Source organism: Castanea sativa, chromosome 1 (assembly GCF_040712315.1).
Source record: "Castanea sativa cultivar Marrone di Chiusa Pesio chromosome 1, ASM4071231v1".
NCBI classification, from domain to species: Eukaryota; Viridiplantae; Streptophyta; class Magnoliopsida; order Fagales; family Fagaceae; genus Castanea; species Castanea sativa.
In genome coordinates, this window is record NC_134013.1 from 24,072,861 (window position 1) to 24,099,759 (window position 26,899).

At 40.1% G+C, this 26,899-nt stretch overlaps 1 protein-coding gene and 1 pseudogene across 1 annotated transcript; both read right to left on the reverse strand.

Moving 5' to 3' along the window:
* Positions 1–2,585: 2,585 nt before the first annotated feature.
* LOC142622324 (G-type lectin S-receptor-like serine/threonine-protein kinase LECRK1) lies at positions 2,586–5,075 on the reverse strand (annotated as a pseudogene).
* A 17,285-nt stretch (positions 5,076–22,360) lies between these two features.
* Positions 22,361–23,929, reverse strand: LOC142606006 (U-box domain-containing protein 28-like). The gene is made up of 2 exons (XM_075777428.1): positions 22,625–23,929; positions 22,361–22,557 (listed from the first exon to the last, which is right to left on the reverse strand). The coding sequence occupies exon 1, from the start codon at positions 23,916–23,918 to the stop codon at positions 22,662–22,664; it is 1,257 nt and encodes a 418-aa protein (XP_075633543.1). The 5' UTR covers positions 23,919–23,929; the 3' UTR covers positions 22,361–22,557; positions 22,625–22,661.
* Between the last annotated feature and the right edge of the window lie 2,970 nt (positions 23,930–26,899).

Genomic DNA, 26,899 nt, shown 5'->3' on the forward strand with positions numbered 1-26,899 from the left:
GAAGCTTCACCAAGCCTCTCTCTTCTCTCTCATTTAGACAGTCTCATCTCAAAGCCCTCATTTTCTAAAACCCAGCAAAATCATCAAATCCCAAAGCCACAAAGTACCAAATCAATCCAAAAATACAACACAACCAACCTAAACAATCAAACCTAGAAAAACCCAACGACCACCATCAAGGATCAAACAATCAAACCCACCACCACCATCGATTAAACAATCAAGTGAGAGATAGGTTTAGAGAGAGAGAAAGTCAGAGTTTCGAAGAAAAAGAACATACCACAATCAATCAAACCCACCACCACCATCGATGGTTTTTGGCCATGGTTTCTGATCTCAACACCACCATTGATCTATGTTTCACAACAACCACCACAACGATCTGGGTTAGACCGTTTGGATCTTTGAATGTGGGAACCAAGATTTTGTTAATGGGTTTTTAAAAATCGGTCACAACAACCACTACCACAGCTCCTAGTAAAGTTTTTGTTAATGGTTTTTTATTTTATTTTTTTATTTGATGCTAGAAATCAATATTTAGGCTTGGAAAGTTTGGATCTTTGGATGTGGGAACTAAGATTTAGGGTTGGCATTTTGTGTTTGTATAGGGATTTATATTAGACTTATGGCTTGCATAGGGTTTCCATTCAAACTTACGGCTTGTTTGCATTTGGTGATAATGGTGGAGTTGGGGGTTGCCGTGGCAGTGGTTTGCTGATGTGGGTTCGTGGTGGTGGTAGTGGCGGTGGTGGGCAGAGGGCAGTGGGCATGGTGGTTCCGGGTTTGTTTGGTTATTTTTTAATGGGTTTGTGGTTGGTTTGTGGCTGGATATTTGCTGGGTTTGTGGTGGGTTTGGTGTCATGTTAGTTACTATGTGGTGGTGATTGGGTTGTTGTGTGGAGGTGGTGTGGTTGAGAGGGTCATTGCTATGTAGATGGGTGAATTGGGTTTTCTCTGTGGTACTTGACCACTAGTTGAGAGAGAGAGAAAGGGAGGCAGAAATTAGAGAGTGAATGAAATATATTTTATTGTATAATTTATATTATTTTAATGTATTGTATTGTAAAATAAAAGTTGAGATGCTAAGAGTATTGTAAAATGATATTGTATAATTGATAAAGTAGTTTTTTGAGATGGTAAAATAGAATAGGATAGAGGCAACATTTGGATAGAGCGGCTGCGTCTTGCGGTCAGCGTTTTCAGCTTTTTTTTTTTCTTTTTACTAAGAAGTCATTTTAGCTGTCAGTTTTTATTGTTCATGCACTGTTCACGGGACCCACTACCACTTTATTCAGAAAAAATATTAAAAATAGGTCCCACGATACTATTCACACATTTAAAAATTATTTTGTTACAGTATTTTCAGTTTTCAGCAAGGAAGTCAATACCGTATCGAAGGCTGTACCGGTTTAGCCAACGGTACGATATATTTCGGATACCGGTCAATACCGGTGTACCATTTTGGTTTACCGCTATTTTATATATATATATATATATATATATATATATATATATATATTAGCAAAGAAAATTTATAAGTTTAAAGTTAAAAAAAAATTTATCTAGCAAAGATATAAATTATAAATTATAAATTATATATATATTAGCTAAGATAATCTTTAAATAATCTTTGATATATATATATATATATATATATATATATATATATATATATATATAAATATTAGCCGAAGTTATGGACACAGCCCCCACCTATTCATTCTCAATAAATAAAAAGCCCCCACCTATTCATGTAACCAAACATGGTTAACAAAAAGTAGATCAAATGGTTTAGAAGCTTTAAAAATCTTGAATCAATCTATACCGTCCATTTTAGGTCAACCTACTTATAAAAGCTACATGACACATTTCCTCTGTTCACACTCTCATTGCCGCCTCTGTCTTCTTCTTCTTTTTTTTTTTTTTTTGGGTAAACATTGCTGCCTCTGTCTTTTTTTTTTTTTTTGGTAAACATTGCTGCCTCTATCTTATACTCTCATTGCTGAAGTTTATGGTTTTCACTCTCTCAGCATAGCACAACATAGCTTCACAAGACTTAGCCTTGTTTTTCATTTTTCTCATCTGGATTTTCGAATGGATAGCCTTGTTTTTCATTTTTCTCATGTGGGTTTTTGAATGGGTAGCCTTGTCTTTCTTTTTTCTCATCTGGATTTTCTTTGTTTTCATTTACCGGCCGAAACAGCCGGATTGCGCCGGTACGGCCGGTTTTCGCCGGTACAGCCGGTAATTTTTTCGGTACGAAACAGGAGTCTACCTGTACCGGTGCACTGGCCGGTACGATATATACCGGCCGGTACGATACGGTATCACCCACACTGGTTTTCAGTGGTATCCAAACGGACCCAGAATAATGTGATGCAACTGCTCTAAGTACCTTATTAGCTACAGGTAGTTTTATTAGTGTGTACTTAAGTGATCCCCACGTGAAGCACGTGCCACTTATGTCTGTGGACTAATCTGTTTTTATGTTAGACTCTGTTAGTTACAGCTGGTATATCAGCCACATCAATAATCACTATGCATTCTTCATCAATTAGTTTCTCTTCCAAATTCAATCAGGCAATATAAAGCTAATTGGACACAAAAAAAAATAGTACATTGTGGCTAGCTAGTAACATATGGACTACATTATGATATCACAGGTGAGCATAAGAACTTTCTTTAACTAAAACAATAACTACATTAATCAGTCAAACAAATTATTGGTCATGGTGATTTTGGATCCTAGCTACTTGGGTGCAGGGCTCAATTAACTTCCATGGAACTGAGAAAGGATGTAGGACTAGGAGGAGTAGGTATCTCCACTGTCCCTTCCAACATGAGCACCACCTTCTTTATTAGAGGGCGAAGTGACGGCTCATCCTGGATGCACCAAAGTCCCACCCTAACCATTCTCTCCAACTTGTTCCTATCCACCTCTTCATCCTTCACCAGCTCATCCAACTCACCAGCCTGAAAACAATCATAGACCCAATTTGCAAGCACCACTTCATCCTCTGGAAGATCCATATCCACATGCCTTCGACCACATATGATCTCTAACAACATGATCCCAAAGCTGTAGACATCAGCTTTCGCTGTTATGGGCAAATTTCCATGCCACTCAGGTGCAACATACCCCCTTGTTCCTCTAATCCCAGTGTATGTCCTTGTTTGGTTAGGCATCAGTAGCTTGGCCAAACCAAAATCAGCAATTTTGGCACATTTGTGTTCATCCATTAGTATATTTTCAGGTTTGATGTCGCAGTGGATGATTTGGGTCTCACACTCTTCATGTAAATAGAGGATGCCTCGAGCTACATTCAAAGCTATTCTAGTTTTTTCCTCCCAACTTGGCTTTCTTTCAGATTCAAAGAGGAATTTTGCCAGTGAGCCATTGCTCATGTACTCATAGACCAAAAGCCGATTGTTTCCATCATGACAGTAACCAAACAACTTAACAAGATTTTTGTGATAAGTTCTCCCAATTGCTTTCATCTCATTTCGAAATTCTCTTTCACCTTCAGCCACCACATTTTCTAGTCTCTTGATGGCCACCACTTTCCTGCCATTGGGTATGACCCCTTTAAAAACTGTCCCGAAAGCTCCTCTACCCAATTCATCCAAGAAACCATTAGTAGCCTTTTCAAGCTCCGCATATGTATATGATCGTAGAGTAACATCTTCTATCAACCCATCATTCTCAATATTTTTGTTTTTCCAGGCACGATATCTGTAAATGAGAATACTGGTAATTGCAAGAAAAATAAGGGCAAAAACCAAAATTGTAACACTACCAAAAAAGATAATTGGCTGATGTTTCTTTCTTTCTTTTTTGATTTCTCCTACCTTGATTATAGTAATCCGTTCTTGATCACCATCTTTTATTCTCCCATATCTTAGAGGAAGCATTTGTTTTCTGCATTGCTGGTCTTCAAATAATACAACTTCACAGCTGCAGTCCATCAAGCAGTTTTTTATACAGTCAGCTTTGCTTGATGAGACAATTGAATACGTGTTGTCTTCCCATGCAATACGTTCCAATTCCCGAAGAGAAAATGTGTCTCCATTTTTGCTGATGCAACCATCTGTGCTAAAAATTTTCTTGCAGCCCAAAATCGTCTGCTCCTGGTCAATGAAACCAAAACCAGGAGGACACGTACAAACTGGTTCCTGATCCAGGAGAGTACAATATGAATTTGGGCCACAGAGGCCTATAGGATCACACCTATTGCTAGTTGGTGACCACTCACTTATCCAATCATCACCTTGATTCAAGCTATGAGAATATAATCGCAATATTCCATCAAAACCAATTGTCAAACGATAGAATGTTTTATTAGAAAGGCTATTTATTCCGTAGAAATCCTTTACAACTGAGCCAGTAGCAGTATTGAGCAGGTAAAGATGGCCATTGCCATCAAGATTTATACTCATTTTTTTTCCAGCAGTGGATGTGTTCGAGTCCCAGTAAGCATTCTCCTGTTTTGGATTGCTTGCCGGGTATTGCACCAAGTTCCCATCTCCCTGCATTATAAGTTGAAACTTTCCGCTTGCATGGTTTGTCTCAGAGATGCTGGAGACAAGATTCTTGTTCTCCAAGAGACGCTGCCCAGGTAAAATGGTGTCTGTTGGAAAATCAAAACTCTGCCATATGATCATCGAACTTGAATTGTAGAGGACAAAGTTTCCAGTGTCGAGCATGGAAGCTGAGAAAGCTGACTGCAAAGGATCATTTATTACTGTTGTCTGTAGGCCTTGGTTCTGTGTAAAGATATTCATGCCATCACTACTGAAATTTAAACGCAAGTTGACATCTTCGGGAAGTGGCGGGTCGTCCCGTTTTGCTGTCCATATGACTGTTTTTGCTGAATTGCTTCCATCCAGATGCCTATTGCAAAGCCATTGTCTTTCTTGTAGAAGCCAAAAGCAAACTGGCCAGAACTTGACAACCAATATGAATTGTTTTTTGGAGAGAGGGAAGAGCCCAGGCTAATATTGAGATTCCTTTCTTGAGCAAATGTAGTTGAGAATTGAGTAATTAGGAGGAAAAGAAATATTGCAACCATTTTATCTAAATCTATCGCTCTTGTATTTTTTTTTTCCTTTTCTCTTCTTTGCTGCAGTCTTATAGCAAATGGTAAGCCATCTTGTAATTTTTCAATGCTTCAATCCAAGGGTAAGTGACAGAAATTGCAGTCCAAAGAGGTAGTCAATATTTTTGTTTCTAGTCAATATTAGGTACAGACCTGAATATCTGAGTTTTTTTCCAGTCTTTAAAGAGATAAAGAGGGCCTTTGGATTGAAAACGCAGAAGGTTGGGTCAACACTTGCGGCTGGAGGAAAAAAAAAATATATATTGACTAGAAACAGAAGATTGGTTCATGGAAGATTGGGTCACAGAAGTTGCGTCAGCGTTTTCAGTTTTTTTTTTTTTTTTTTTTTCCTCCAGCCGCAAGTGTTGACCCAATTTTCTGTTAATAGTGCATTCGTGCACTGTTTACAGATCCACAAATTTTACTTTTCAACAACTTTTTCATTAAAAATGGGTCATGTGGTACTATTTACACATTTTAAAATTATTTTATTATAGTGTTTTCAGTTTTCAGTTTTCAGTTTTTAATTTTCAGTAATAAGTTCTATCCAAACGGATCCAAAGTAATTGACTTCCAAGAAGAATAGATATTTTAGAAACGGTGATTTTGGACCATTTGTTTCAATTTTCGTATACTGTAGACAATGATAGTGTAAATGGACTTCTTAATTTTTGGTCAAATTAAATTGATTTTAGGGTCTTCTACCTTGAAATTAGTATCTCTCTAAACTTAGATATTTATTTAACTGGATTGGACAGAAAATCTCATAACATAATTAAGAGCGTGATCTTTGCCTTCATTTTCTCATTTTCTCTCGTTGTGCTGGTGGCCTGCTGGTAGTTTTTGACCATAACTTAGAATGTCACGTCGGCTCTCAACCCCCTAGCCCTGCTGTCACGTACACTTGCCAAACCCAAACTTTACACTCATTATCTATATTCCAATTCAACATACATCTCCATCAACAAGATTGTTTTCGATCCTATCAAGCAACCCAAAAGTAGGGGCAGTTAATTTTTAATCTGATGACTCTTGCAAAAAACACATTGATTTTTCAGAAGCTCCAATGGACTTGTTCTGTTCTGTTCTGTTTTGTTTTGGCTCTCTCTATTCTTTTCTTTTCTTTTTTTATTTTTTGGTTGAATTAATACATGCCTCGTTTAATTAATAAGATCACAGAGACCTTTTTTCTAATTCTATTTGATTAGCTAAGAGCTTCATAATTCAATTGGCACCTCTTGGTAGGCATCTAAGGTTCAAAATTTTCATCTCTTAACTATTAAATTAAAAAAAAAAAAAATCTTCTTTGATAAGTCATTTGAAATGTTAGACATATATATAATCGATTTTATTACAAAAGTTTACAAACTAACATAATAATTAATGTCAATGGTGGCACCTAGCAAAATAATAAAAAAAATTAATTAGTTTTTAGTTTTGTATTTAAAAGTTAACACACCAATTTGTCAAATTTATCTAATAAAATTTGTAACAGCACTAATATCATTCTTTTTTTTAAAAAAATAATTTAATATTTAGTTTTTAGTTTGGATTTTAAGTTATTTGAATAAAATAAGAAAATAAAAATTTATTCTTGGGATGAATTTATGAATGGATTAAGATTTATTACTATGTCAATTTAATTAAGACCAGTTCCTCAAAAAAAAAAAATTTAATTAAGATCAGGATAAATTGCAAAGTACATTTCTAAAGTTTTAGGTTTGTTTAGATTTTACACCATGAAATTCCCCTCCGTGAGCAAAAGCAACCCCTCCATTAGAGGATTTGCCTATATGGCCGTCAAATGACACATTGGCAACTGAAACACATTCTAGCCGTCTAACATGTAATGCTTTTGAGTAAGTTGCAAAGTACACCCTTAAAGTTTGAGATTGTTTAGATTTTACACACTGAAATTGAAATTTGGATTTTATAACTTAAAGTTCCAATCTGTTAGAAAAAGCAGCCCATCCATTAGTGGATTGGCCTATATGGCATAGACTCTCCATTTTGTAACTCTCATTTAATTTTACTTGCATTGCATCATGAATCCCATTACATATCACATCACAAAGAAGAACTATAATTTTGACCACATAATTTCTAATTACATTGCATGATATAAATCTTGAAGTCATAATGATCAAAATGACAATATATATGCCTTAATCAGGCAACCAGATTAGAAGATACCAAATAAATAGGTTTTTACAGTAAAGTGCACTTAAAATGAATCAAGTCTTGACTGTACACGATTATAATCTCTTAATTCTTAATGGTCTATTTTTAGTCGTGTCATAATGCTATTGGTTGAGGATATAGTTTATGGTAAGGTTACATGCATCTAATTTAATTCGGAAACCAAGCATTAATTGATTCTTTGCAAAGCTAGTACAAATTTATTAATTAAATAATTAAACATATTTGGAATTCATTTGTTGAGCTTGTGAACCAAGAAAGTCTAAAAAATGGTTGAAAATTTGAACAAATAAGATCAAAACTGAAACATAAACTGACAAAATGAAAAAGGAAAAGATTTGGAAGGATTTAGGACCAAGTGCCAATGAGTACGTAGACCAGATCCCCCAAATCTCCTTCACTTTTTGCTCCGGTTTGCTAAGCTCGGCACTCAGTTTGACTTTGCCTCTATATTTTTCACTCAGAAAACCTAATTTTCCTAAGTTCCACATTGCCCAGAGACTTATTCCGAACCCCCCAGCATCTTGTATATATACCTCTCTCCATCAACAGTTTAAAGCACACCGGGTCCCAGATCCAAACTCTTTTCTCGTCATTCTTATCTTTAGAGTTAGTAATAGGAAGGTGTCTTTGGGTGTCTTGGACCTTCTAGTCTTAATTAACTAGAAATATTGATAGTTTGGTCCTCTTGATCTTGAGCTACAACAGATTAGTAGATTATGATTTTCCTTGTAATTTTCAACTTTTAGATTGTATCTAAGACTAAAGCAATGTGATTTTCTAGTTATTATCAAGAAATGTACATTTTTCAATTCCTCAATAAAAGTGATGTATTTTTTCAAGTTTAGTTTTTTTTTTTTAATTAAAATAAGTGGAGACTACATTGTAAAACCCTTAACCTTGGAGGAAAAATAAAAGTAGTAGAACCTCCACTCTTGAGAGGCACACAACACGACTTCACTCATTTACGGGGGTTATGTGATGTGGGATGCGGAAGCGTCAAGTAGCAAAATATGTTTACTTCTAGAAAACAAAAAATAAAATACATTTGCTTTTGAAAATAACCTTGAATCCACGAGGGTTCCTTGAATTCACAAGGAGAAAGAGTTTGGAATTCACTAGAAAATAGAAAGACGAAATTCTAAATTTTATTAATTGAATAATTGTTAAAAAACGTGTACAGACAACTTATTTAAGAGCTCTGTAAAACTTGACAGACAATACAATATATTCTAAAATAACTCCTTATTAATATCTAACCATAACAGGATCCAAATTTGACCTAAAAAGTATTAAATGTACCTAAAAACAAAGAAATAAATCACCTAAACCTAAAATAATGTTTTTTTACACAAAATATCAAAACTAATAAATTACAATAATTAAATAGTAAATTGTGTCTTACATCATTATGCCAAAACCTTAGGTTATATTTGGTAACCGTTTTTATTTTCTATTTTAAAAAACTTGTTTTTGGAAATATAAAGAAAAAATAATTTTCTTTTATTTTTGAAATCAAAAATATGTTTGGTTAGTTAAAATTTTTAAATTTTTTTTGAAGAAAACTGTAAGTGCACAATTGCACCTGGACCCAAAGACAATTACGGGCTCAGGCCCAATGAGCCTTAAACAATAAAATTTGTAGAGTGTGGGCTTGAAATCTAGGTTAGAGGTACTGAGAACTTGATAAAAAGCTAAAAGTTACAAACACTTGTAAATAACAAATGATAATTGCAAATAGACCTCCTCGGACGTAAGCCGAGGACTACTTCTGTATTATTTCTCTTTCTTTCTTAAAAGTTACAATTCTTAATTTCTTTCTTTGTTACCGACCGACCTCCTTTCTCTGGCGTTCATCTTCCTTAAATACTTTTTTTTCTGATGCTTTATCCACGTGTTGCTCCAACCCCCTCCTCCTAGATATTTCTTTTCTTAGTACCTTTGAATAGTGACCAAAAGTTTCAGTTCTACTGTTCAGGGGTCACTTCCCCATTAATGCGGCCAGGGAGGTAGGTGCAGAGTCTTTAATGTGGTGGCGGCAGCCTTTTCTTTTGGTATTTTTCTAACACCGGTGTACCTCGAAAATTCAGGGTTTCCCCCTTTAACCATTAGTCTTTCCAGAGTTGTGCCTTGACCTTCATAATGAAGCTCTGAGTTCTCTTGGATCTGTCCGAGGAGAAGCTCGCCCTCGGCTGTATCCTTGGACCCTAGGCGTAGGGGCCAATTCGCAGAGTTAACAAAATTCTTAACTCTGGAGCAGGTCGGCCCTCCATGCTACAGTCCAAAGGCTCACCTGCCCACTTGGGTCCTTTTACTCCCCACAATAGCCCCTCAAAACTCTATTTTTCATCATCCGAGGAGAAAAATAGGGTTTTGATCCAACGAGGACTTACCCCACACGTTTTGTAAATAATTGCACGTGTGGAGACCGTTTCGCGTTCCAGAAGATGCCACTTGGCAGTTTTATTTTCAAAAGCGCGCGCATTTATTACCGTAAGTTACACCTTGTCCCCCACGTTCAACGGTGAGATAAGCATCCAACGGCCCTTGTTACTCTATGAAAATTTGGGCGGGACAAATGTAATTTCGAGGCCGCTTCCCGCACGTCGTGACGCTTCGGGATCCTGCGCCTTCATTTATTTCTTCAGAGGCTAATCCCATCAAAACATCAGTAATCACCTTTTGTCTGCACAAATCCGTGGAAATTCGCACAACTTCAAATTTGTAAGTGATTATTCCTTTTCTTTAACCCATTCTCCTCGGATCCTGTCCTCGGCTCCCCTTCTAACCGTTTTCCCTCTTAGAACTTAGTCTTTCGTTCCTTTCTAATGGGAAAGTTTATGTGTCTAGTTGATACCGCCGCTGGGATGGAAGGTTTTAGAGCTAAGTATAACATTCCCAGCGACGTAGGTTTAAAATACTGCCGGCGAGAAGCCGTGGCCGGTTCTAGGAAAACCGGAGAGGTCATTATCCCAATGGTCGCCTTCGTAGAAGGTGGAATGACCCTCGAATGAAACCCGTAACCGGGGAGTACCTCATGACCAGGTTGTGTCTCGATCAGTGCACTCCCAACGTTTTTAGAGTCTTAGGTAGTGTCGACGCTCTAAACGAGCAGATGGGTCTCAACCTTACCTGGCACGATGTTGTTTTCATGTACGAGTGCCATAAACTTAAAAATATAGGTTATTACATCAAATCCTGTTCTAGCGTAGTTAGGTTAATCTCCTGTTTACCCAAGTCTAATAAAGGCATGAAGGACGACTACCTCATCGTCTCAGGCAACTGGCACGACGGCCCCCACTGCCCAGTTGAGTGGGGAGATCCAGGTGCGACACCTTAGGATTTAACTTCCCACTCTATAACTTCCTCTATCATCTAGGAATGTGCATTTGCATTTACTTGAGCGTCTAACTTTAATTTATTACATGTTCTACAAATCTGACCATGTTTGTTTATTTGGATGTCTTTTTTGCAGATAAGCAGCTCGTACGCCCACGTTTAAGCCATTGCAACGTTGCCGATTTGAATCGAGTGCTACGCTCCGAGGTGTTCGTCGGCGAAGACTTACAGTGAGGGCGGCTCATTTGATTCTAGGAGTAACCCTATCTCCTCGGACTTCCGGGAGATCGAGAACGCAATAATTGCGGGTGGCGGAGGCGAAGAAGGATTCACGTAGCCAGGCCGCACTTTTGGCCGACCACGACATCCCGACGCCCTCGCACCATATTGTACACACGGCCCATAGCGGCGGTCCCCTCGGCTGTGCACTCTCGGGAGATTGTTGTCCCGGAGGAGCAAGTGTCTTCTTCGAACACGTTGGACGAGGAGATGGAGAACCGGTTTCGGTTCGAGGACTCCCACGACCTCGCGGAAACCCGTTCGTTGTTCTTTCCGACGAGGAAGAAGAGAAGCGCTGAGGCCTACGGGATCGAAGGTCTAGTGATAGCGCGTCTGAACGACAGCTCCATTGAAGAAGAGATGGATGAGGTGAAGGACCTTATGGGCGAGAGGCGCACGAGTGGCAAAAGAAAGGAACGAGGGGGTCCCCGGTTCCCCGGCTTTACCACCACCTCCTCCTCCTTCAACCGACCCCCGACCTCGGCCGAAGATCCAAAGAAGAAAAGGAAGGGGGAGGCCGAGGGGGCTGGTGAGGCAAGCCAAAGAAAAAACAACGGCCCGGCGCCGACCCGGCGGCGGAAAGCTGGACAAGGGGAAAGGGCGGGCCCGTTCGGTCGAAAGCGGGAAATCGGGGACATGGCCGAAGTGCGTCGAGCATCGGCCACACAGTCTCCTGCGACCTGAGGCTGACGGCGCACCAATTCCCCTGCCGCCGGCATTGGGCGTCCGGCGAGGCCGCGCCCACCACTTGGCCGAGGTGTTGGAGCGTCCTCTTCTGCCCCAAGGACATGGAAAACTTGGAAAAAATGGGTCAGCCTCAGTTATCCCTTTTATTAAAAAGGGGTCTAGCTCTGGTAAGTTTCACCTGACACTTGTACTCTAGATTCATTTGTAGATACTTTACCATTTTAACCTCCTGACATTTTCGCAGTCCATCCAAGAAGTTTTCGGCTATTTGAGAAGTTTGTGGAGGACTATCGGAAGCGAGCTGGAGTGGAGCAAGAGCTAAGGCGGGAGACGAGAAGATCCCTAGGCCGAGGCCTTAGGCGAAAACGGGAAAATCACATCGCGAGTGGCCGACCTGGAGGGGAAAGGGATGGCGCCGAGGCCGGCTTAAAGACGATGGAGACCCGAATGGAGGGGCGGCGTAAGCTTCTTCGCCAAAAGGACGACGAGCTTTCTCTAGCCCGACGGGCACGCTCAGGCTTTGGAGAAGGAGCTTACGGCGATGAAGGAGGAGGCTCGCACCCACAAGCAAGCACTGGAGGCCGCGAAGAAGGCCGGCTATCGGGAGGGGGTGACGCGGACGCGAAGCTGTTGACGGGGAGGCTTTTGCGGCCTTGTGCGAGGGCTTGTCGGTGAGTGCGAGGGAGAGGCCATGAATGCGGCGGGGGTTCCTCCGGCTTCCAGGCGGAAGCCCGAGAACATCTGGCTCCCCCTAGATATACAGGAGATAGAAGACCCTCCTATAGCAGCCTCTCCTGCCCTTCCTCCTGTGATGCAAGAACTTGTTCCTGATCCTATAGAATCTGAAGGTTCCCATAAAGAGAAGGACAAGTGTGATTACGCCGAGAAGGAGCAAGTTCAAGACATGGAGCCCCTCATCCCTTCAACAGACAAAGGGAAGCAAGTTTTGTCCACCTTGATTTAGGCCGAAAATCTGAGTCAAATTTGGTAGCAGCTCCCTCCAAGACCCCCTCCACAAGCTTAAGGCCTAGGATAGAACTTTTTGTACTCCTCCCCTTTTTTTGTATATGATTAATGAAGAACAATTTTATTCAACTTTCATTCATGTTGTATTTGTTTTACTTTATTCTTTTTGTGCTTGTCATGAAAGTTCTCACTAATAAATAGTTAAAGGGAGAACAGAATAAGTAAGTCTAACTCCACCAATCAAACAACTATAACTTCAAAACAGCCATATAACTTAGCTTGGTCATTAATCAATGCCTTAGTTAAAAGACCCATATGATGATTGAACCTTTGTAATGTGAAGTATTACTCTCAGTAGGATGTCAGGTCCGAGGGTTATTCCTTACAAAAATTTATTTAACACTTAATGTTATAGAACTTAAGATCTAAGTTAACGAATAGTAAAATAGTGATTTCCACAAAGCATGTGATAAGAATAAGAACAGTAACTGAGATATCAATTTCCATAAGGTTTGTGGTCCGAGGACCACACTTAACCAAGTTTCTGTTTGACTCTTAATAATAGTAACTTCAAATGTTAATTTTCCCAAAGTAGGAGGTCCGAGGACCCGGTATAACTAAGGTTCTGTTTAACAAATGACAAGATATCAATTTCCACAAGGTTTGTGGTCCGAGGACCATACTTAACCAAGTTTCTGTTTGACACTTAATAATAGTAACCTCAAATGTTAATTTCCCCAAAGTAGGAAGTCCGAGGACCCGGCATAACTAAGGTTCTGTTTAACAAATGACAAGATATCAATTTCCACAAGGTTTGTGGTCTGAGGACTACACTTAACCAAGTTTCTGTTTGACTCTTAAGAATAGTAACTTCAAATGTTAATTTCCCCAAAGTAGGAGGTTCGAGGACCCGGCAAAACTAAGGTTCTGTTTAACAAATGACAAGATATCAATTTCCACAAGGTTTGTGGTTCGAGGACTACACTTAACCAAGTTTCTGTTTGACTCTTAAGAATAGTAACTTCAAATGTTAATTTCCCCAAAGTAGGAGGTCCGAGGACCCGGCGTAACTAAGGTTCTGTTTAACAAATGACAAGATATCAATTTTCACAAGGTTTGTGGTCCGAGGACCATACTTAACCAAGTTTCTGTTTGACACTTAATAATAGTAACTTCAAATGTTAATTTCCCCAAAGTAAGAGGTCCGAGGACCCGGTATAACTAAGGTTCTGTTTAACAAATGACAAGATATCAATTTCCACAAGGTTTGTGGTCCGAGGACCACACTTAACCAAGTTTCTGTTTGACACTTAATAATAGTAACTTCAAATGTTAATTTCCCCAAAGTAGGAGGTCCAAGGACCCGGCATAACTAAGGTTCTGTTTAACAAATTACAATATATCAATTTCCACAAGGTTTGTGGTCCGAGGACTACACTTAACCAAGTTTCTGTTTGACTCTTAAGAATAGTAACTTCAAATGTTAATTTCCCCAAAGTAGGAGGTCCAAGGACCCGGCATAACTAAGGTTCTGTTTAACAAATTACAATATATCAATTTCCACAAGGTTTGTGGTCCGAGGACTACACTTAACCAAGTTTCTGTTTGACTCTTAAGAATAGTAACTTCAAATGTTAATTTTCCCAAAGTTGGAGGTCCGAGGACCCGGCATAACTAAGGTTCTGTTTAACAAATGACAAGATATCAATTTCCACAAGGTTTGTGGTCCGAGGACTACACTTAACTAAGTTTCTGTTTGACTCTTAAGAATAGTAACTTCAAATGTTAATTTCCCCAAAGTAGGAGGTCCGAGGATCCGGAATAACTAAAGTTCTGTTTAACAAATGACATGATATCAATTTTTACAAGGTTTGTGGTCCGAGGACTACACTTAACCAAGTTTTTGTTTGACTCTTAAGAATAGTAACGGTAAGCCCCTAAAGTATTTATAATTTGAACTACTAACTAACAAAAGCACATTTTATTAATAATAATACCTTCGAAGATTATTTACATTCCATGGGCGTGGTACAATTCTTTCATCTAGGTCGGCTAGCCGATATGACTCTATGCTCGCTACGGAAACAATGCGATAAGGGCCTTCCCAGTTTGGTCCTAACTTACCCCAAGCTGGGTTCTTAGAAGTGCCCACAACTTTTCTTAGTACAAGATCCCTAGGTGCGAGTGGCCTTAGCTTCACGTGGGCGTCATATCCTCGTTTAAGCTTCTGTTAATAATAAGCCATTTGGACCATAGCTACCTCGCGTTGTTCCTCAAGTAAATCAAGGCCTTTCTCCAGGAGGCCGTCGTTATTCTCTGGGCTAAAAGAACTCGTCTTCAAGGTGGGAAAACCAGATTCCAGAGGTATCATCGCCTCGGCTCCATAAGTCATAGAGAATGGCGTTTCTCCCATGGACCTGCGCGATGTAGTCCGATACGTCCACAGAACATGTGGGAGCTCTTCTAACCATCTGCCCTTCGCATCGTCCAACCTTTTCTTCAGCCCACTGACTATGACCTTGTTAACGGCCTCGGCTTGCCCATTTTCCTGAGGATAAGCTGGGGTGGAATATCTATTTATGATGCCCATGTCACCATAATATTTCCTAAAAGCCTTGCTGTCGAATTGAACGCCATTGTCTGAGATAAGTGTGTGTGGTATACCGAATCTAGTGACGATGTTTTTTCAGACAAACTTCTTGGAATCAACATCTTTGATATTTGCTAAGGGCTCGGCCTCAACCCATTTAGTGAAATAGTACGCTCCCCCACGGAAGCCATCTTTTGTTTCATGCGGCCCTCGGAAATGGCCCCTTGCTATGTCCAATCCCCATTGTGTAAAAGGCCAAGAATTTGGAGAGAGGGTTGAGAGCCCCTCCTGGTTGATGAATATTAGGGGCGAACCTCTGGCATTGATCACACTTTCGAGCATAATCCTGAGCCTCCCTCTGCATATTGGGCCACCAATAACCCTGAGTCAGAGCTCTGTGGGCTAAGGACCTTCCCCCGGTGTGGCTTCCACAAATCCCTTCATGCAGTTCTTCCAGAAGTGCCTCTGTTGATTCAGGATGCACACACAACAAGTATGGTCCTGAAAAGGACCGTTTATACAGTTTCTGGTCCTCGGACAACCAGAAACGTGGCGCCTTTTGACGTATCTTATCTGCTTTAGATTTATCCTCAGGAAGGATGTCATTCTTAAGAAAAGATATAACCGGGTCAATCCAACTAGGTCCAGGCCTTATCAGATGAATGCGAACTGCGCTAACAATGGTAAGAGTTGGCTCTAGCAAATCCTCCACGAGGATAATCCTGGGCAAACCCTGAGCCGAGGACGTTGCTAACGTAGCCAAAGAATCTGCATGGGTGTTTCCACTCCTAGAAATGTGAGCTAAGACGAAGGAGTCAAATTCAGCTTGCTGACACTTGACCTGGGCCAAATATTCCTGCATTCTAGGGTCTCTAGCCTCCATGGTCCCCATGACTTGGCCGACCACTAACTGAGAGTCCGAGAACACATGGATTTTCTTTCCACCCATCCTACGTACCATCTTCATGCCCACCAAGACTGCTTCATACTCAGCCTCATTATTAGTAGCCGAGAATGCCAATCTCAAAGATTTTTCGAAGACAATCCCCTCAGGGGACATTAGGACAAGTCCAACACCAGACCTTCTCTGATTAGCTGCCCCATCCACATACACTTTCCAAGTCGGAGGTACTGCGGCTGTGATGACACCAACTGATTGTTCATCCATGCGTGCCTCTTTCAGAGTTTCTTCTAGCAATTGTTCAGTAAACTCTGCCACCAAGTCAGCGAGGACATGCCCCTTCACCGAGGTGCGAGGCCTGTATTTAACGTCAAAAGCTCCTAAAATGGTTCCCCACTTTGCCACCCTACCAGAGTAATCGGCACTGCGTAACACCGCCTTGAGAGGCAATTGGGTCAGAACCACCATAGTGTGAGACTGAAAATAATGAGGAAGCTTACGCGTGGCATGAACTATGGCCAGAAGTGCTTTCTCCAAGAGTAGATAGCGCATCTCGGCCTCATTCAAAGACTTACTAACGTAGTAAACCGGTCTTTGCACCCCGCTTTCATTCCTTATAAGGACCAGGCTGACCGCGTGGACGGCCACTGCCAGATAAGCAAACAAGACCTCGTCCGCCTCGGGGTGAGACAAAATGGGTGGCCGATAAAGATATTGCTTAAGCTGTTGGAAAGCTAACACACAGTCCTCGGTCCATTGAAACCCTTTCCACTTATTCAACAATTGGAAGAAAGGACGGCATTGGTCAGCTAACCGAGAGATAAACCTATTCAATGCAACAATTATTCCGATCAATTTCTGGATCTCTTTTGGGTTCCGAGGCGATTGCAAATCCTGAATAGCCTTGACCTGCGCTGGGTTCACCTCTATGCCTCTGTGAGTAATCATATACCCCAGGAACTTTCCAGATCCCACACCAAAAGAGTACTTTGAGGCGTTAAGGCGCAACTTGTACTTTCTTAGCACCTGGAAGGTGTCGGCTAGATCTTTGACGTGTGAAGGTATTGTTTTACTCTTCACCACCATATCATCTACATACACCTCAATGGTCTTCCCTAGTTGCTGTTCAAACATTCTGGTCATCATTCTTTGGTAGGTAGCCCCAGCATTCTTCAATCCAAATGGCATGACCTTATAGTGGTAGTTCCCTGTTGGAGTAATGAAAGTAGTCTTCTCCTGATCCTCCAATGCTAATGGAATCTGATAGTAACCCTGAAAGGCATCCAAAAAACTCATTCGAGGATGTCCGACAGTGGCATCCACCAGTTGATCAATACGCGGCATTGTGAACGAATTCTTGGGGCAGGCCTTGTTCAAATCTGTGAAGTCCACACATACTCTCCACGTTCCATTCTTCTTTTTAACCACAACCGTATGCGCCAATCATTCGGGGTAGAAAACTTCTTTAATAGCCCCAGCCCTCTTGAGTTTGAGCACCTCTTCCTTCACAGCCTCAGAATGTTCTTTGGAAGAACGCCGAAGTGGCTGCCTTCTCGGACCAATGGCAGGGTTGACGTTTAAACGATGACAAATGAAGCTCGGATCTACGCTTGGAGCCTCATAAGGGTCCCACGCAAAAACATCAATATTGTCCTTCAGAAATTCCAACAACTCCATCTTTTCCTGGTGTGGCAAACGTATGCCAACTTAGAAGAACCTCTCTGGGTCATCTGCTATCAAAAACTTCTCTAACTCCTCACAAACAGCCTCATCTCCTGTCACCGCTCCAGGTGCATCCGGAGCTGTTAATTGCTATGACTCTTGGATGGGCAAAGCTGATGACTCGGCTTCTGTCTGATGAAGCACTGCGGCCGATATACATTGCCTGGCCACCGATTGGCTGCCGAGGATTTCCTCAACATACTCCCCCGAGGGGAACTTAACCTTAACATTCAAGGTAGAGGAGATAGCTCCCAGAGCGTGCAGCCATGGCCTAGCGAGGATGGCTGTATATGGGGAGTACGCGTCGACAATGAAATCCACCTCAACCGTTTCTGAGCCGAATTGGACGGGCAAATGAATCTGTCCTTTCGGCACAACGGCCCTTCCTTCGAAGCTTATGAGTGGCGAGTCATAAGGAGTAAGATCTTCCAACTTCAACCTTAGCCCCTTAAATAAATCAGGGTACATGATATCTGCACCACTGCCCTGATCAATCATCACTCTCTTCACATCGTAGCTCCCTATCCTAAGGGTGACCACAAGAGCATCGTCATGGGGTTGAATGGTACCAACCTTATCCTCCTCTGAAAATCCCAAGACGGGTAAAGTCACCTTCAACCTCTTCAGCCTGCAGCATGCCTCCTCGGCCTGAGAATGGGAAACCGCCATCACCCTAGTGGGACCTGAGCCAGTCCTGCCAGGTGCAGCGAAGATAACGTTAATTGTTCCCAATGCCGGCCGAGATGGATTATTCTTATGATTGTTCAAACCAGATTGGCCGCCCTGTCCACCAGGTTGACACAAGTGCTGATTTAGTTTTCCTTCACTGACTAGCTGCTCCAAGTGGTTCTAAAGGGTCCGACAGTTCTCGGTAGTGTGGCCCACGTCCTAATGGTACTGACAAAAGAGGTTTTGATTCCTCTTCGCGGGGTCTCCTGCCATCTTACTAGGCCACCTGAAGAAGGGCTCCTTACGAACCTTCTCCCGTCAGTGCACGGTTCTCGAACACGGTGTTCACGGCCTTTGAGGTGCTCCGAGGCGGACTGCCGGCATAATCTCTCCTCGGCTTGTTGTTGTGGTATGTGTCCGACCTGAAATCCCTTCTCTCCTGCGGGATAACCTTCTCCTTACCCTTTTCTTGCTGCTGGTTTTCCTCTACCTTTTTGTATTCATCAATACGATCTATGAGGCGGCGTACGCTGCGGACGGGCTTTTTAGTCAAAGACTTTCTCAAGTCATGATCAGTAGGAAGGCCTACCTTAAAGGTGTTAAGTGCCACCTCATCAAAGTCACCATCTATTTCATTAAACATTTCCGGTCAGGTCAGAATATGCTTTCAACGTCTCCCAGCTCCCTCATGGTCATGGATAGCGGCGAGTCCAATGGCCGAGGAACTCTGCTACACGTAATGAACCGCGAAGCGATGCTACGAGATGAGCTCCCCAAACGAACCTATAGACCCCGATTTAAGGCCGTTGAACCACCTCGTAGCAACGGGTCCCGAGCTAGAGGGGAAAACTTTACACATTAGGGTCTCGTTGTGAGAGTGCACCGCCATCCTGCTGAGTTAAAGTGACTCACGTGCTCCACCGGATCAGTCCGGCCATTGTAGATGGTAAAGGTGGGCTGGGTAAACCTCCTGGGAAGCCTCCCTTTCTCAATCCTCCGTGAAAACGGAGATTTGGAGAGTTGGTGCAACACCCGACTCATAGCATCGTTCCCTAAGCCCCTAGAAGGAAGTTTCTTGTGTCTGCGAGCTGGCTGGTCGTCCTCCTCACCAGAGGACATTGCACTGGGGGGTGAGCATGACCTTGAGCTGTAGCTACCTCCCCGGACCTCCTTTAAGGAAGGATTGGATGAGGATGGTGAAGACCTACGTCTAGCGCGGCGTAGCTTTCTCTTCAAACGATTGATCTCCTTCTGCATGGCTTTAGCACCATCCTCATGGGTGGTGCTACCCTCACCACGAGTATGGCTAGCCCCGGGGTATTCTGTATGGACACTTCCCTCACGATCCCTTCGACGCTCAAGACGCTCGAAAAGATCCTCCGGTTGTGATCCCTGTGACTCTGCATGGTGAGAACCTAGGCCTACCATAGTATCCCAACTTCTTCTAGATTAGATTTTCCACAGACGGCGCCAATTGTAAGTGCACAATTGCACCTGAACCTAAAGACAATTACGGGCTCAGGCCCAATGAGCCTTAAACAATAAAATTTGTAGAGTGTGGGCTTGAAATCTAGGTTAGAGGTACTGAGAACTTGATAACAGGCTAAAAGTTACAAACACTTGTAAATAACAAATGATAATTGCAAATAGACCTCCTCGGACGTAAGCCGAGGACTACTTCTGTATTATTTCTCTTTCTCTCTTAAAAGTTACAATTCTTAATTTCTTTCTTTGTTACCGACCGACCTCCTTTCTCTGGTGTTCATCCCCCTTAAATACTTCTTTTTTTGATGCTTTATCCACGTGTTGCTCCAACCCCCTCCCCCCTAGATATTTCTTTTCTTAGTACCTTTGAATAGTGACCAGAAGTTTCAGTTCTACTGTTCAGGGGTCACTTCCCCATTAATGCGGCCAGGGAGGTAGGTGCAGAGTCTTTAATGTGGTGGTGGCAGCCTTTTCTTTTGGTATTTTTCTAACACCGGTGTACCTCGAAGATTCAGGGTTTCCCCCTTTAACCATTAATCTTTCCAGAGTTGTGCCTTGACCTTCATAATGAAGCTCTGAGTTCTCTTAGATCTGTCCGAGGAGAAGCTTGCCCTTGGCTGTATCCTCGGACCCTAGGCGTAGGGGCCAATTCACAGAGTTAACAAAATTCTTAACTCTGGAGCAGGTCGGCCCTCCATGGTACAGTCCAAAGGCCTACATGCCCACTTGGGTCCTTTTACTCCCCACAAAAACAATAAAAAATAATAAAATATGTTATTCTTAGGATCTGTACTCTAATGCTAACTCATTAAATGAGACAGTTTCATTAAATTAAATGTGTGTTTTCTTTGACTTTTGAAAACTAGAAACTAAAAACAGTCTTTTGTATATTTTCAGTTTTCTTCACAAATTGAGTTTTGAGAAAAATTTTTATTTTCTATCCATTTTAGTTACCAAACAATTTTTTTAGTTCAAAAATACAAAATTTGTTTTTGAAAATATAAAATAAGGGGAAAAAAGTTACCAAACATACTCTTAGTTTGAGAGGTTTGGGCTGCAGTGGTGGCTTTATGAATTTTTTTTAGGGTGGTCACTAAAAAAGTTAAATTATAAAAAATCTAATAAAGCGATAACTTGAATATTTTTTACAATTGTGAGTCGAGTCCCTAAGGAGAGCAAAATTGTTACGACTACAAAGTCAAAAAGAATATAATTGTCGTCGTCATCAAGGAGAACTAACAACTACAATACTTTTCTTGATGAAATTAGAAATTATATTTATTGAATAGGTTGAACAAGTTACAAATTTAAATATTTAGCGATTTTTAACTTTTAGTTTTATAATAGGCATTTTGTTAAATAATTTGATCACTTGATGTTGTTTGGTCTTGTCTTATTTTTGTTTGGTTTATGTTTGTTATTATTTGGGCTAATATTTATTGTTGTTATTTAAGTTTTTTCTTTTTTATTTTATAAAAGAGATTAAGGATTATTTTTAGGGGGCATAATTAATTTTGGAGTAATACTACGTCCATAATATTTTTACAATAAATATTATGCAAAAGCTATTATTAGTGAGTAAAAAAATAATATCATTATTGGGCTCAAATTAGAATTAATAACAGCTTATCACATTGGATTTTTTGTAAAAATGTTGTAAAAATGTTATGAATGTAGCATTAGTTTTATTTTTGTTAAACCCAAGTTTTTGTAATTCTCAAGTCAGGGTGTTCAACATTTTTATTAGGATGATCATAATAAGTTAGTTTAACATATAATAATTTTTTGGCAAGTGTATATATGCATTTTTTTTTTGTGCAAGTTAGGGTGATCCTATGACCACCTGGCTTGCATGTAGAGCCGCCAGTTTTGGGCCGGGAGTATGGTCTCTCACAGTAGTCGTTAAGTGACACGTTGGCAACTGAGACGCACTTAAGTCTTCTAAGCAGAGGGGGAGTTTTAGGATGTAAAATCCAAAAAACTATAAATAAAACAAATTACATGTTAGATAGCTAAAGTGTGTCTCGGTTGCCAATGTGTCACTTGACGGCCACATAGACTAGTTCACTAATGAAAGGGCTATTTTTGCTTACGAAATGAAAATTTTAGAGTGTAAAATCTAAACAATTATAAACTTTAGAAGTGTATTTTAATTTATCCTTAAGGCTATTAGGTGTAATATAGTAATATACTGCTTTCTTAGAGTAAAATTTTTAATACTCATTGTGTGTTTATAAATTCGAATTTAGCAATTTCTATTTCATTTATTTGAATCCTTAAATTCAATGGAAGCTAAAAGTGAACTTCTCTCCAATTTTTTTCTCATTCGGCAAGTCATACCCAAAATAACTAAAAAAATCTCACTCCATTACCCTTCTTTTATTTAACATACAAATAAAAAAGAAATGATTTTGAACATATGTAATAACCGGAAAAAAAAAAAAAAAAACTTATTTTATTTGTTTCTTTCTTGAGCATTATGTCAACAGAACAATAACATCTCTATTAAGGGGAAAAAAAATCCTTTGTACTGAGAATCATAATTCATATCTCCACTCCTCATTTATTGTAACAATTAAATTATATAAAAAAAAAAAGAAAGAAAAGAAAATTTCATACTAGACCTCATTTATTGTAACAATTAAATTATATAAAAAAAAAAAAGAAAGAAAAGAAAATTTCATACTAGACCAATTAGCATATAAACATATTGTAGATTATTACACTTTCAACAAGGCATGATATGAGTAGTCTTGGTTTCATACCTCCTCAACGCACCATCACCCCCACTGCCACTACCACTACCACTACCGCCAACCTTGCACCCAACTCTCAAAGCCTTAACTAACTCTCCACACATCCTCCTCACGTGCCCCTCACACTCACTCTGCATCACCAGCAGTATCTTAGTCACTCCATTACTCTTCACCACCACGTCCTTCACCTTCTTATCCCCATGCACGCAACACAATCCCCACAGCATCGCCACCGCGTCTTCCGTCCCCGCCTTCATCAGCCGCTCCACCACCGCCGCTACGCACTTTGGCGCCTCGCTTATCGCCGACCGCCCCTCCGGGCACGTCGAAACTCTTGACAATAGCTTCACACACTTGCCAGCTGTGGAAAGTTTGGTGTTAGGGTTCAAGAGTTTTTCGGAGAGAATCGGAATGAGTCTGAACCGGACGAGCCGGGGTTTCACTGAACGAGTCACTGATACCGCGGTTAAACACGACAAAACGGCGTCGCATAGGTTGAAATCATTCTCGGAAGCTAACAAACGGAGCAGCACAGTGAGTATTTCTTCTTCTTCGGCGATTCTGCGTTTGGATTCGGTTACGTCAAGAGCGGCGAGATATTCCAAAACCCTAGCAGACTCGATCTTCGAGTTTACACTTCCATTTCGCAAAAGCAAACAAATCGAAGCGAACCACTTTTGGTGATTGCTTCTGAAAATGGAAGAGTAAACTCGTTCCTTAACTCCATTTTGCGACGTAATCAGATCCAAAACCCTAACAACCAATTCCACAACCTCCATCTCCGCACTTTTGCAAAGAACACCAACGATCGCCTCAACAAAGCCATCGAAATCCCCCAAAAACCTCCGGTTCTCGTCGCGAGCACTAGCGAACTCCACAATTTTTTCAAGGAAATCACGGCGATCGACGTTTGCGGTTATATTCTCGATGAAAACCCGAAGTTGGTGAGAAGAGATCAACGAGGCCGTCGCGGCGGCGGCGGTGGTGGTGGAGTGGTGGAGCCAGAGGTGGATGAGGCGGTGGAGAGTGAGATTAGGGACGAAAATCTTAGAGGGAAGGACCTGCATGGTGGCGGGACACGTGTCGTGGCCTGATTCGAGCCAGTGCTGGATGCTGGAGCGGTCGTAGGTGACACCGGTGCAGAGGCTCACAGGGGATTTCATCACCTCCATTGAAATTGGGCACTTGAAGAGACTCGGTACAGTTATGTGCAGTTCCTCTCTACCCATTGTTTCTTTGTTTTTCTGAGTAGAGTTTGTTAGTTTCTTGAATTTAAGGGAGGGTGGGTCAAAGCTCAAAGGAGAGTGAATGTGACGTCGTTTTTGAATTTAATAAGAGGTAGTCGTTAGTCAAATGTGTTATCGGTACTAAAGTCTGAGCGTGTACCATGTGCCGTGACTATTAAAGTGATGACCAGCGGAGCATGGTAAGTGTCAATTACGCGTCGTTTTCGCAACAATTTTACAATAAAATTAATTTTGCATGTATTTATCAATTATTTTCTTTCCATTTCAGGGCTATTACAATATGGGGTATTTATTTCACAAGGCATACATATGTTTTTATAAACAGAAAATAGGACCTTTTTTTTCAGTTATAAAAACTCAAGTATGTGTAAAATACTATGTATATGAGTTTTTTTTTTCTATTACAATATTTTTTTATTTTAATAAAATATTATTGGTTCTTATTTGAATCCATCACTAATATTATTATTTGAATTTTAAAAAATTGTTATGCTCACTAATATAATTTTTTTCTTGCTATTAACAACTTATTATTTGAATTTTTTAAAATTGTTATGCTAATACTTTTTCCCTATCATTAACAACTTAGGAGTATTATCTAAACTTTTTGAAATTGATGTATTAATAACTTTTAGAGAAATATCATATTCACAATATTTTCACAACAAATTATAGATGGTTAGTTGTTATTGGTTCAAATTTGAACCTAACACTAAGATTACTTTTATACCTAACAATAACAACTAATAATAACTAACCATTTAAAATTTGTTATATAAATATTGTGAAAATATTAAAGGCATATCATTTTCTTAACTTTTAATATTGTGCCCGTTATTCAGCGGATGATTTAAACCTAAAATGTAGAATAATAAAAAGGGACACTCTCAGTCTTACCTACCAGGGAGGACTCGCTGACTAAATCAAACTGAGGACTATAAATGTAATCAAAATTCAGTATTGAGAGCTTTCAAGTTTGAAAATTTCTTCTCCGCGTATATGTGTGGACTGTGGACCGTGCAGGCCACTGCGAGCAAAGTCTTCATTAATTTGGGTCAGTACCGACGAGAGACGACCAAAGACTCCATTTATGAATCTCATGGTCCAATTTTTCTCCAAATCCCCCAGTAAAAATTTTAACAAAATAATAGAATTTATGGTTATTTATTTATAAAGTCAATTGAATTGGCGTAATTGGAACGAAAATCCTGTGTCTGTCAAGGACCCAATGCTCCGGCTAGTGCCTCGGTAAGTCTAGACTCTAGAGTAGCCACGGTTCCCATCTTGTTGTGCCCAACACGTCTTGACTCTTGAGGTCAGATTTTCTCCAAACGATGATGTTTCGTTAGACAAAAATATTTATTGAAATTGAACCATAAAAAGGAAGCTAAGAGTAAGGAAAAAGTTTACCCCTAAGTCGGTTTTGAAGAAATTTTTTCCTCTAATTCATTACACAGCAATTGAAATGGGCAGTCACCTGAAATTTCCCTCCAACTCATTTAGTTATAATTGAAATGGTTATTGTAGGGACACGATTTTCAGATCAAGATTTTCAGACCAAACCCAAAAATATGAGGATCTTGGCCCAGTGAACTCAGTACAATAAATTTGTAGAGAGTGGGTCAAAGAGCTAGACTTTAGTGCATGGATAACAGTTAATATGGTTTCGGATGATGAGCCAACAAGAATTGTACCCAGTTTGTGCAAGAAAGTTTGTTCTCAGCACAATCCGAGGTGCTATGTTCTAGTATATATTGGATGACAATGGTTACAGGAGTTGTTGAGATTGCTACAGTGCTTTCTCTTCTCCTTTTTCCATCCCCCATTCTCTGGGATTTCTACCCTTATTTATATTACATCTCTCCCTTCATCCTTATCCTACACGTGGACTACATATGGACAGTTGATGGTTTATGCTGATACTTGTCCAATCAGCCCCTTCTAAAAGTCTTCTGGGATGGCTGTAAGGCTGTCATAATACTGTTCAGAGATCACTTCCTCATTAATGCGGTGGTAGCAGCTTTCCCTTTGATATTTTTGAGTCCTTATCCCTCTTGTACGTTCATGATGCTCGTTGCTATCATTAGAACTTCTTGGAATGTCATCCTTGATCATTAGGATCTATACTAGATTTGTGTTTAGCTTTATCTGAGGAGATAGTACATCTCGGACTCGGACCACCCATGCTTCTCGGCCAAAACCACATGCTCTCGGCCAAATCTCAAAATCCATGACCCCACAGTTATCATGTGTGCTATTAGTCACGTGATCTTTTCAATAAGTCATATGATTTATTTAAATAATATATACGGATAATCTTATAAATGATCATGTATTGGTTTGGAGGAAAAATGTGTCTTCTAAAGAAATAAGTCAACAACAATTCTACAATCCTTGAGTTTAGTTTGATTTCAAATTGCATAAATTATATTTTTATCCATCAAATATGGGTCACATTTAGGAGTGTGCATGAGTTGAGTTAGAGGACTTTTTCAAATTTATCCAACTTTAGCAAGGTGAGAAATTCCCAATCATCAAATGTAGTAACAAAACCAATTCAACTAACATGATTATGAAAACGGCTAAGAAAGTGTTTTCAAGATACAAAAAATGCTTTTAATGTTATAGTTGTAAATTGATTGAAAACAGACCCCATTGATTTGTCAAAACTCTTTTATCCCTTAAATTAAAAAATTTATCTTTATCACACACAAAAATCTCATACTTCAAATTTGAAACTTATTATTATAAATAATTAAATAAAAAAATACATGAGCTCTATTCACTTATTATTATCCAAAAAAAAAAAAGTAATCTATAGATCTATATGTTATTTTTTGTAATTTAAAAAAAAAAAAACATAAACAATAGAAATGGCCTCGCAAATATTTTTTTTTTCAATATTTTGAAATTTTTTCTTAAAAGTGGGAGCCAAACACGTATATTGTAAAAATTATTATTCA

Coding starts and splice junctions, on each gene's coding strand:
- LOC142606006 (XM_075777428.1), bottom strand. CDS start 23,918: ATGGGTAGAGAGGAACTGCACATAACTGTACCGAGTCTCTTCAAGTGC.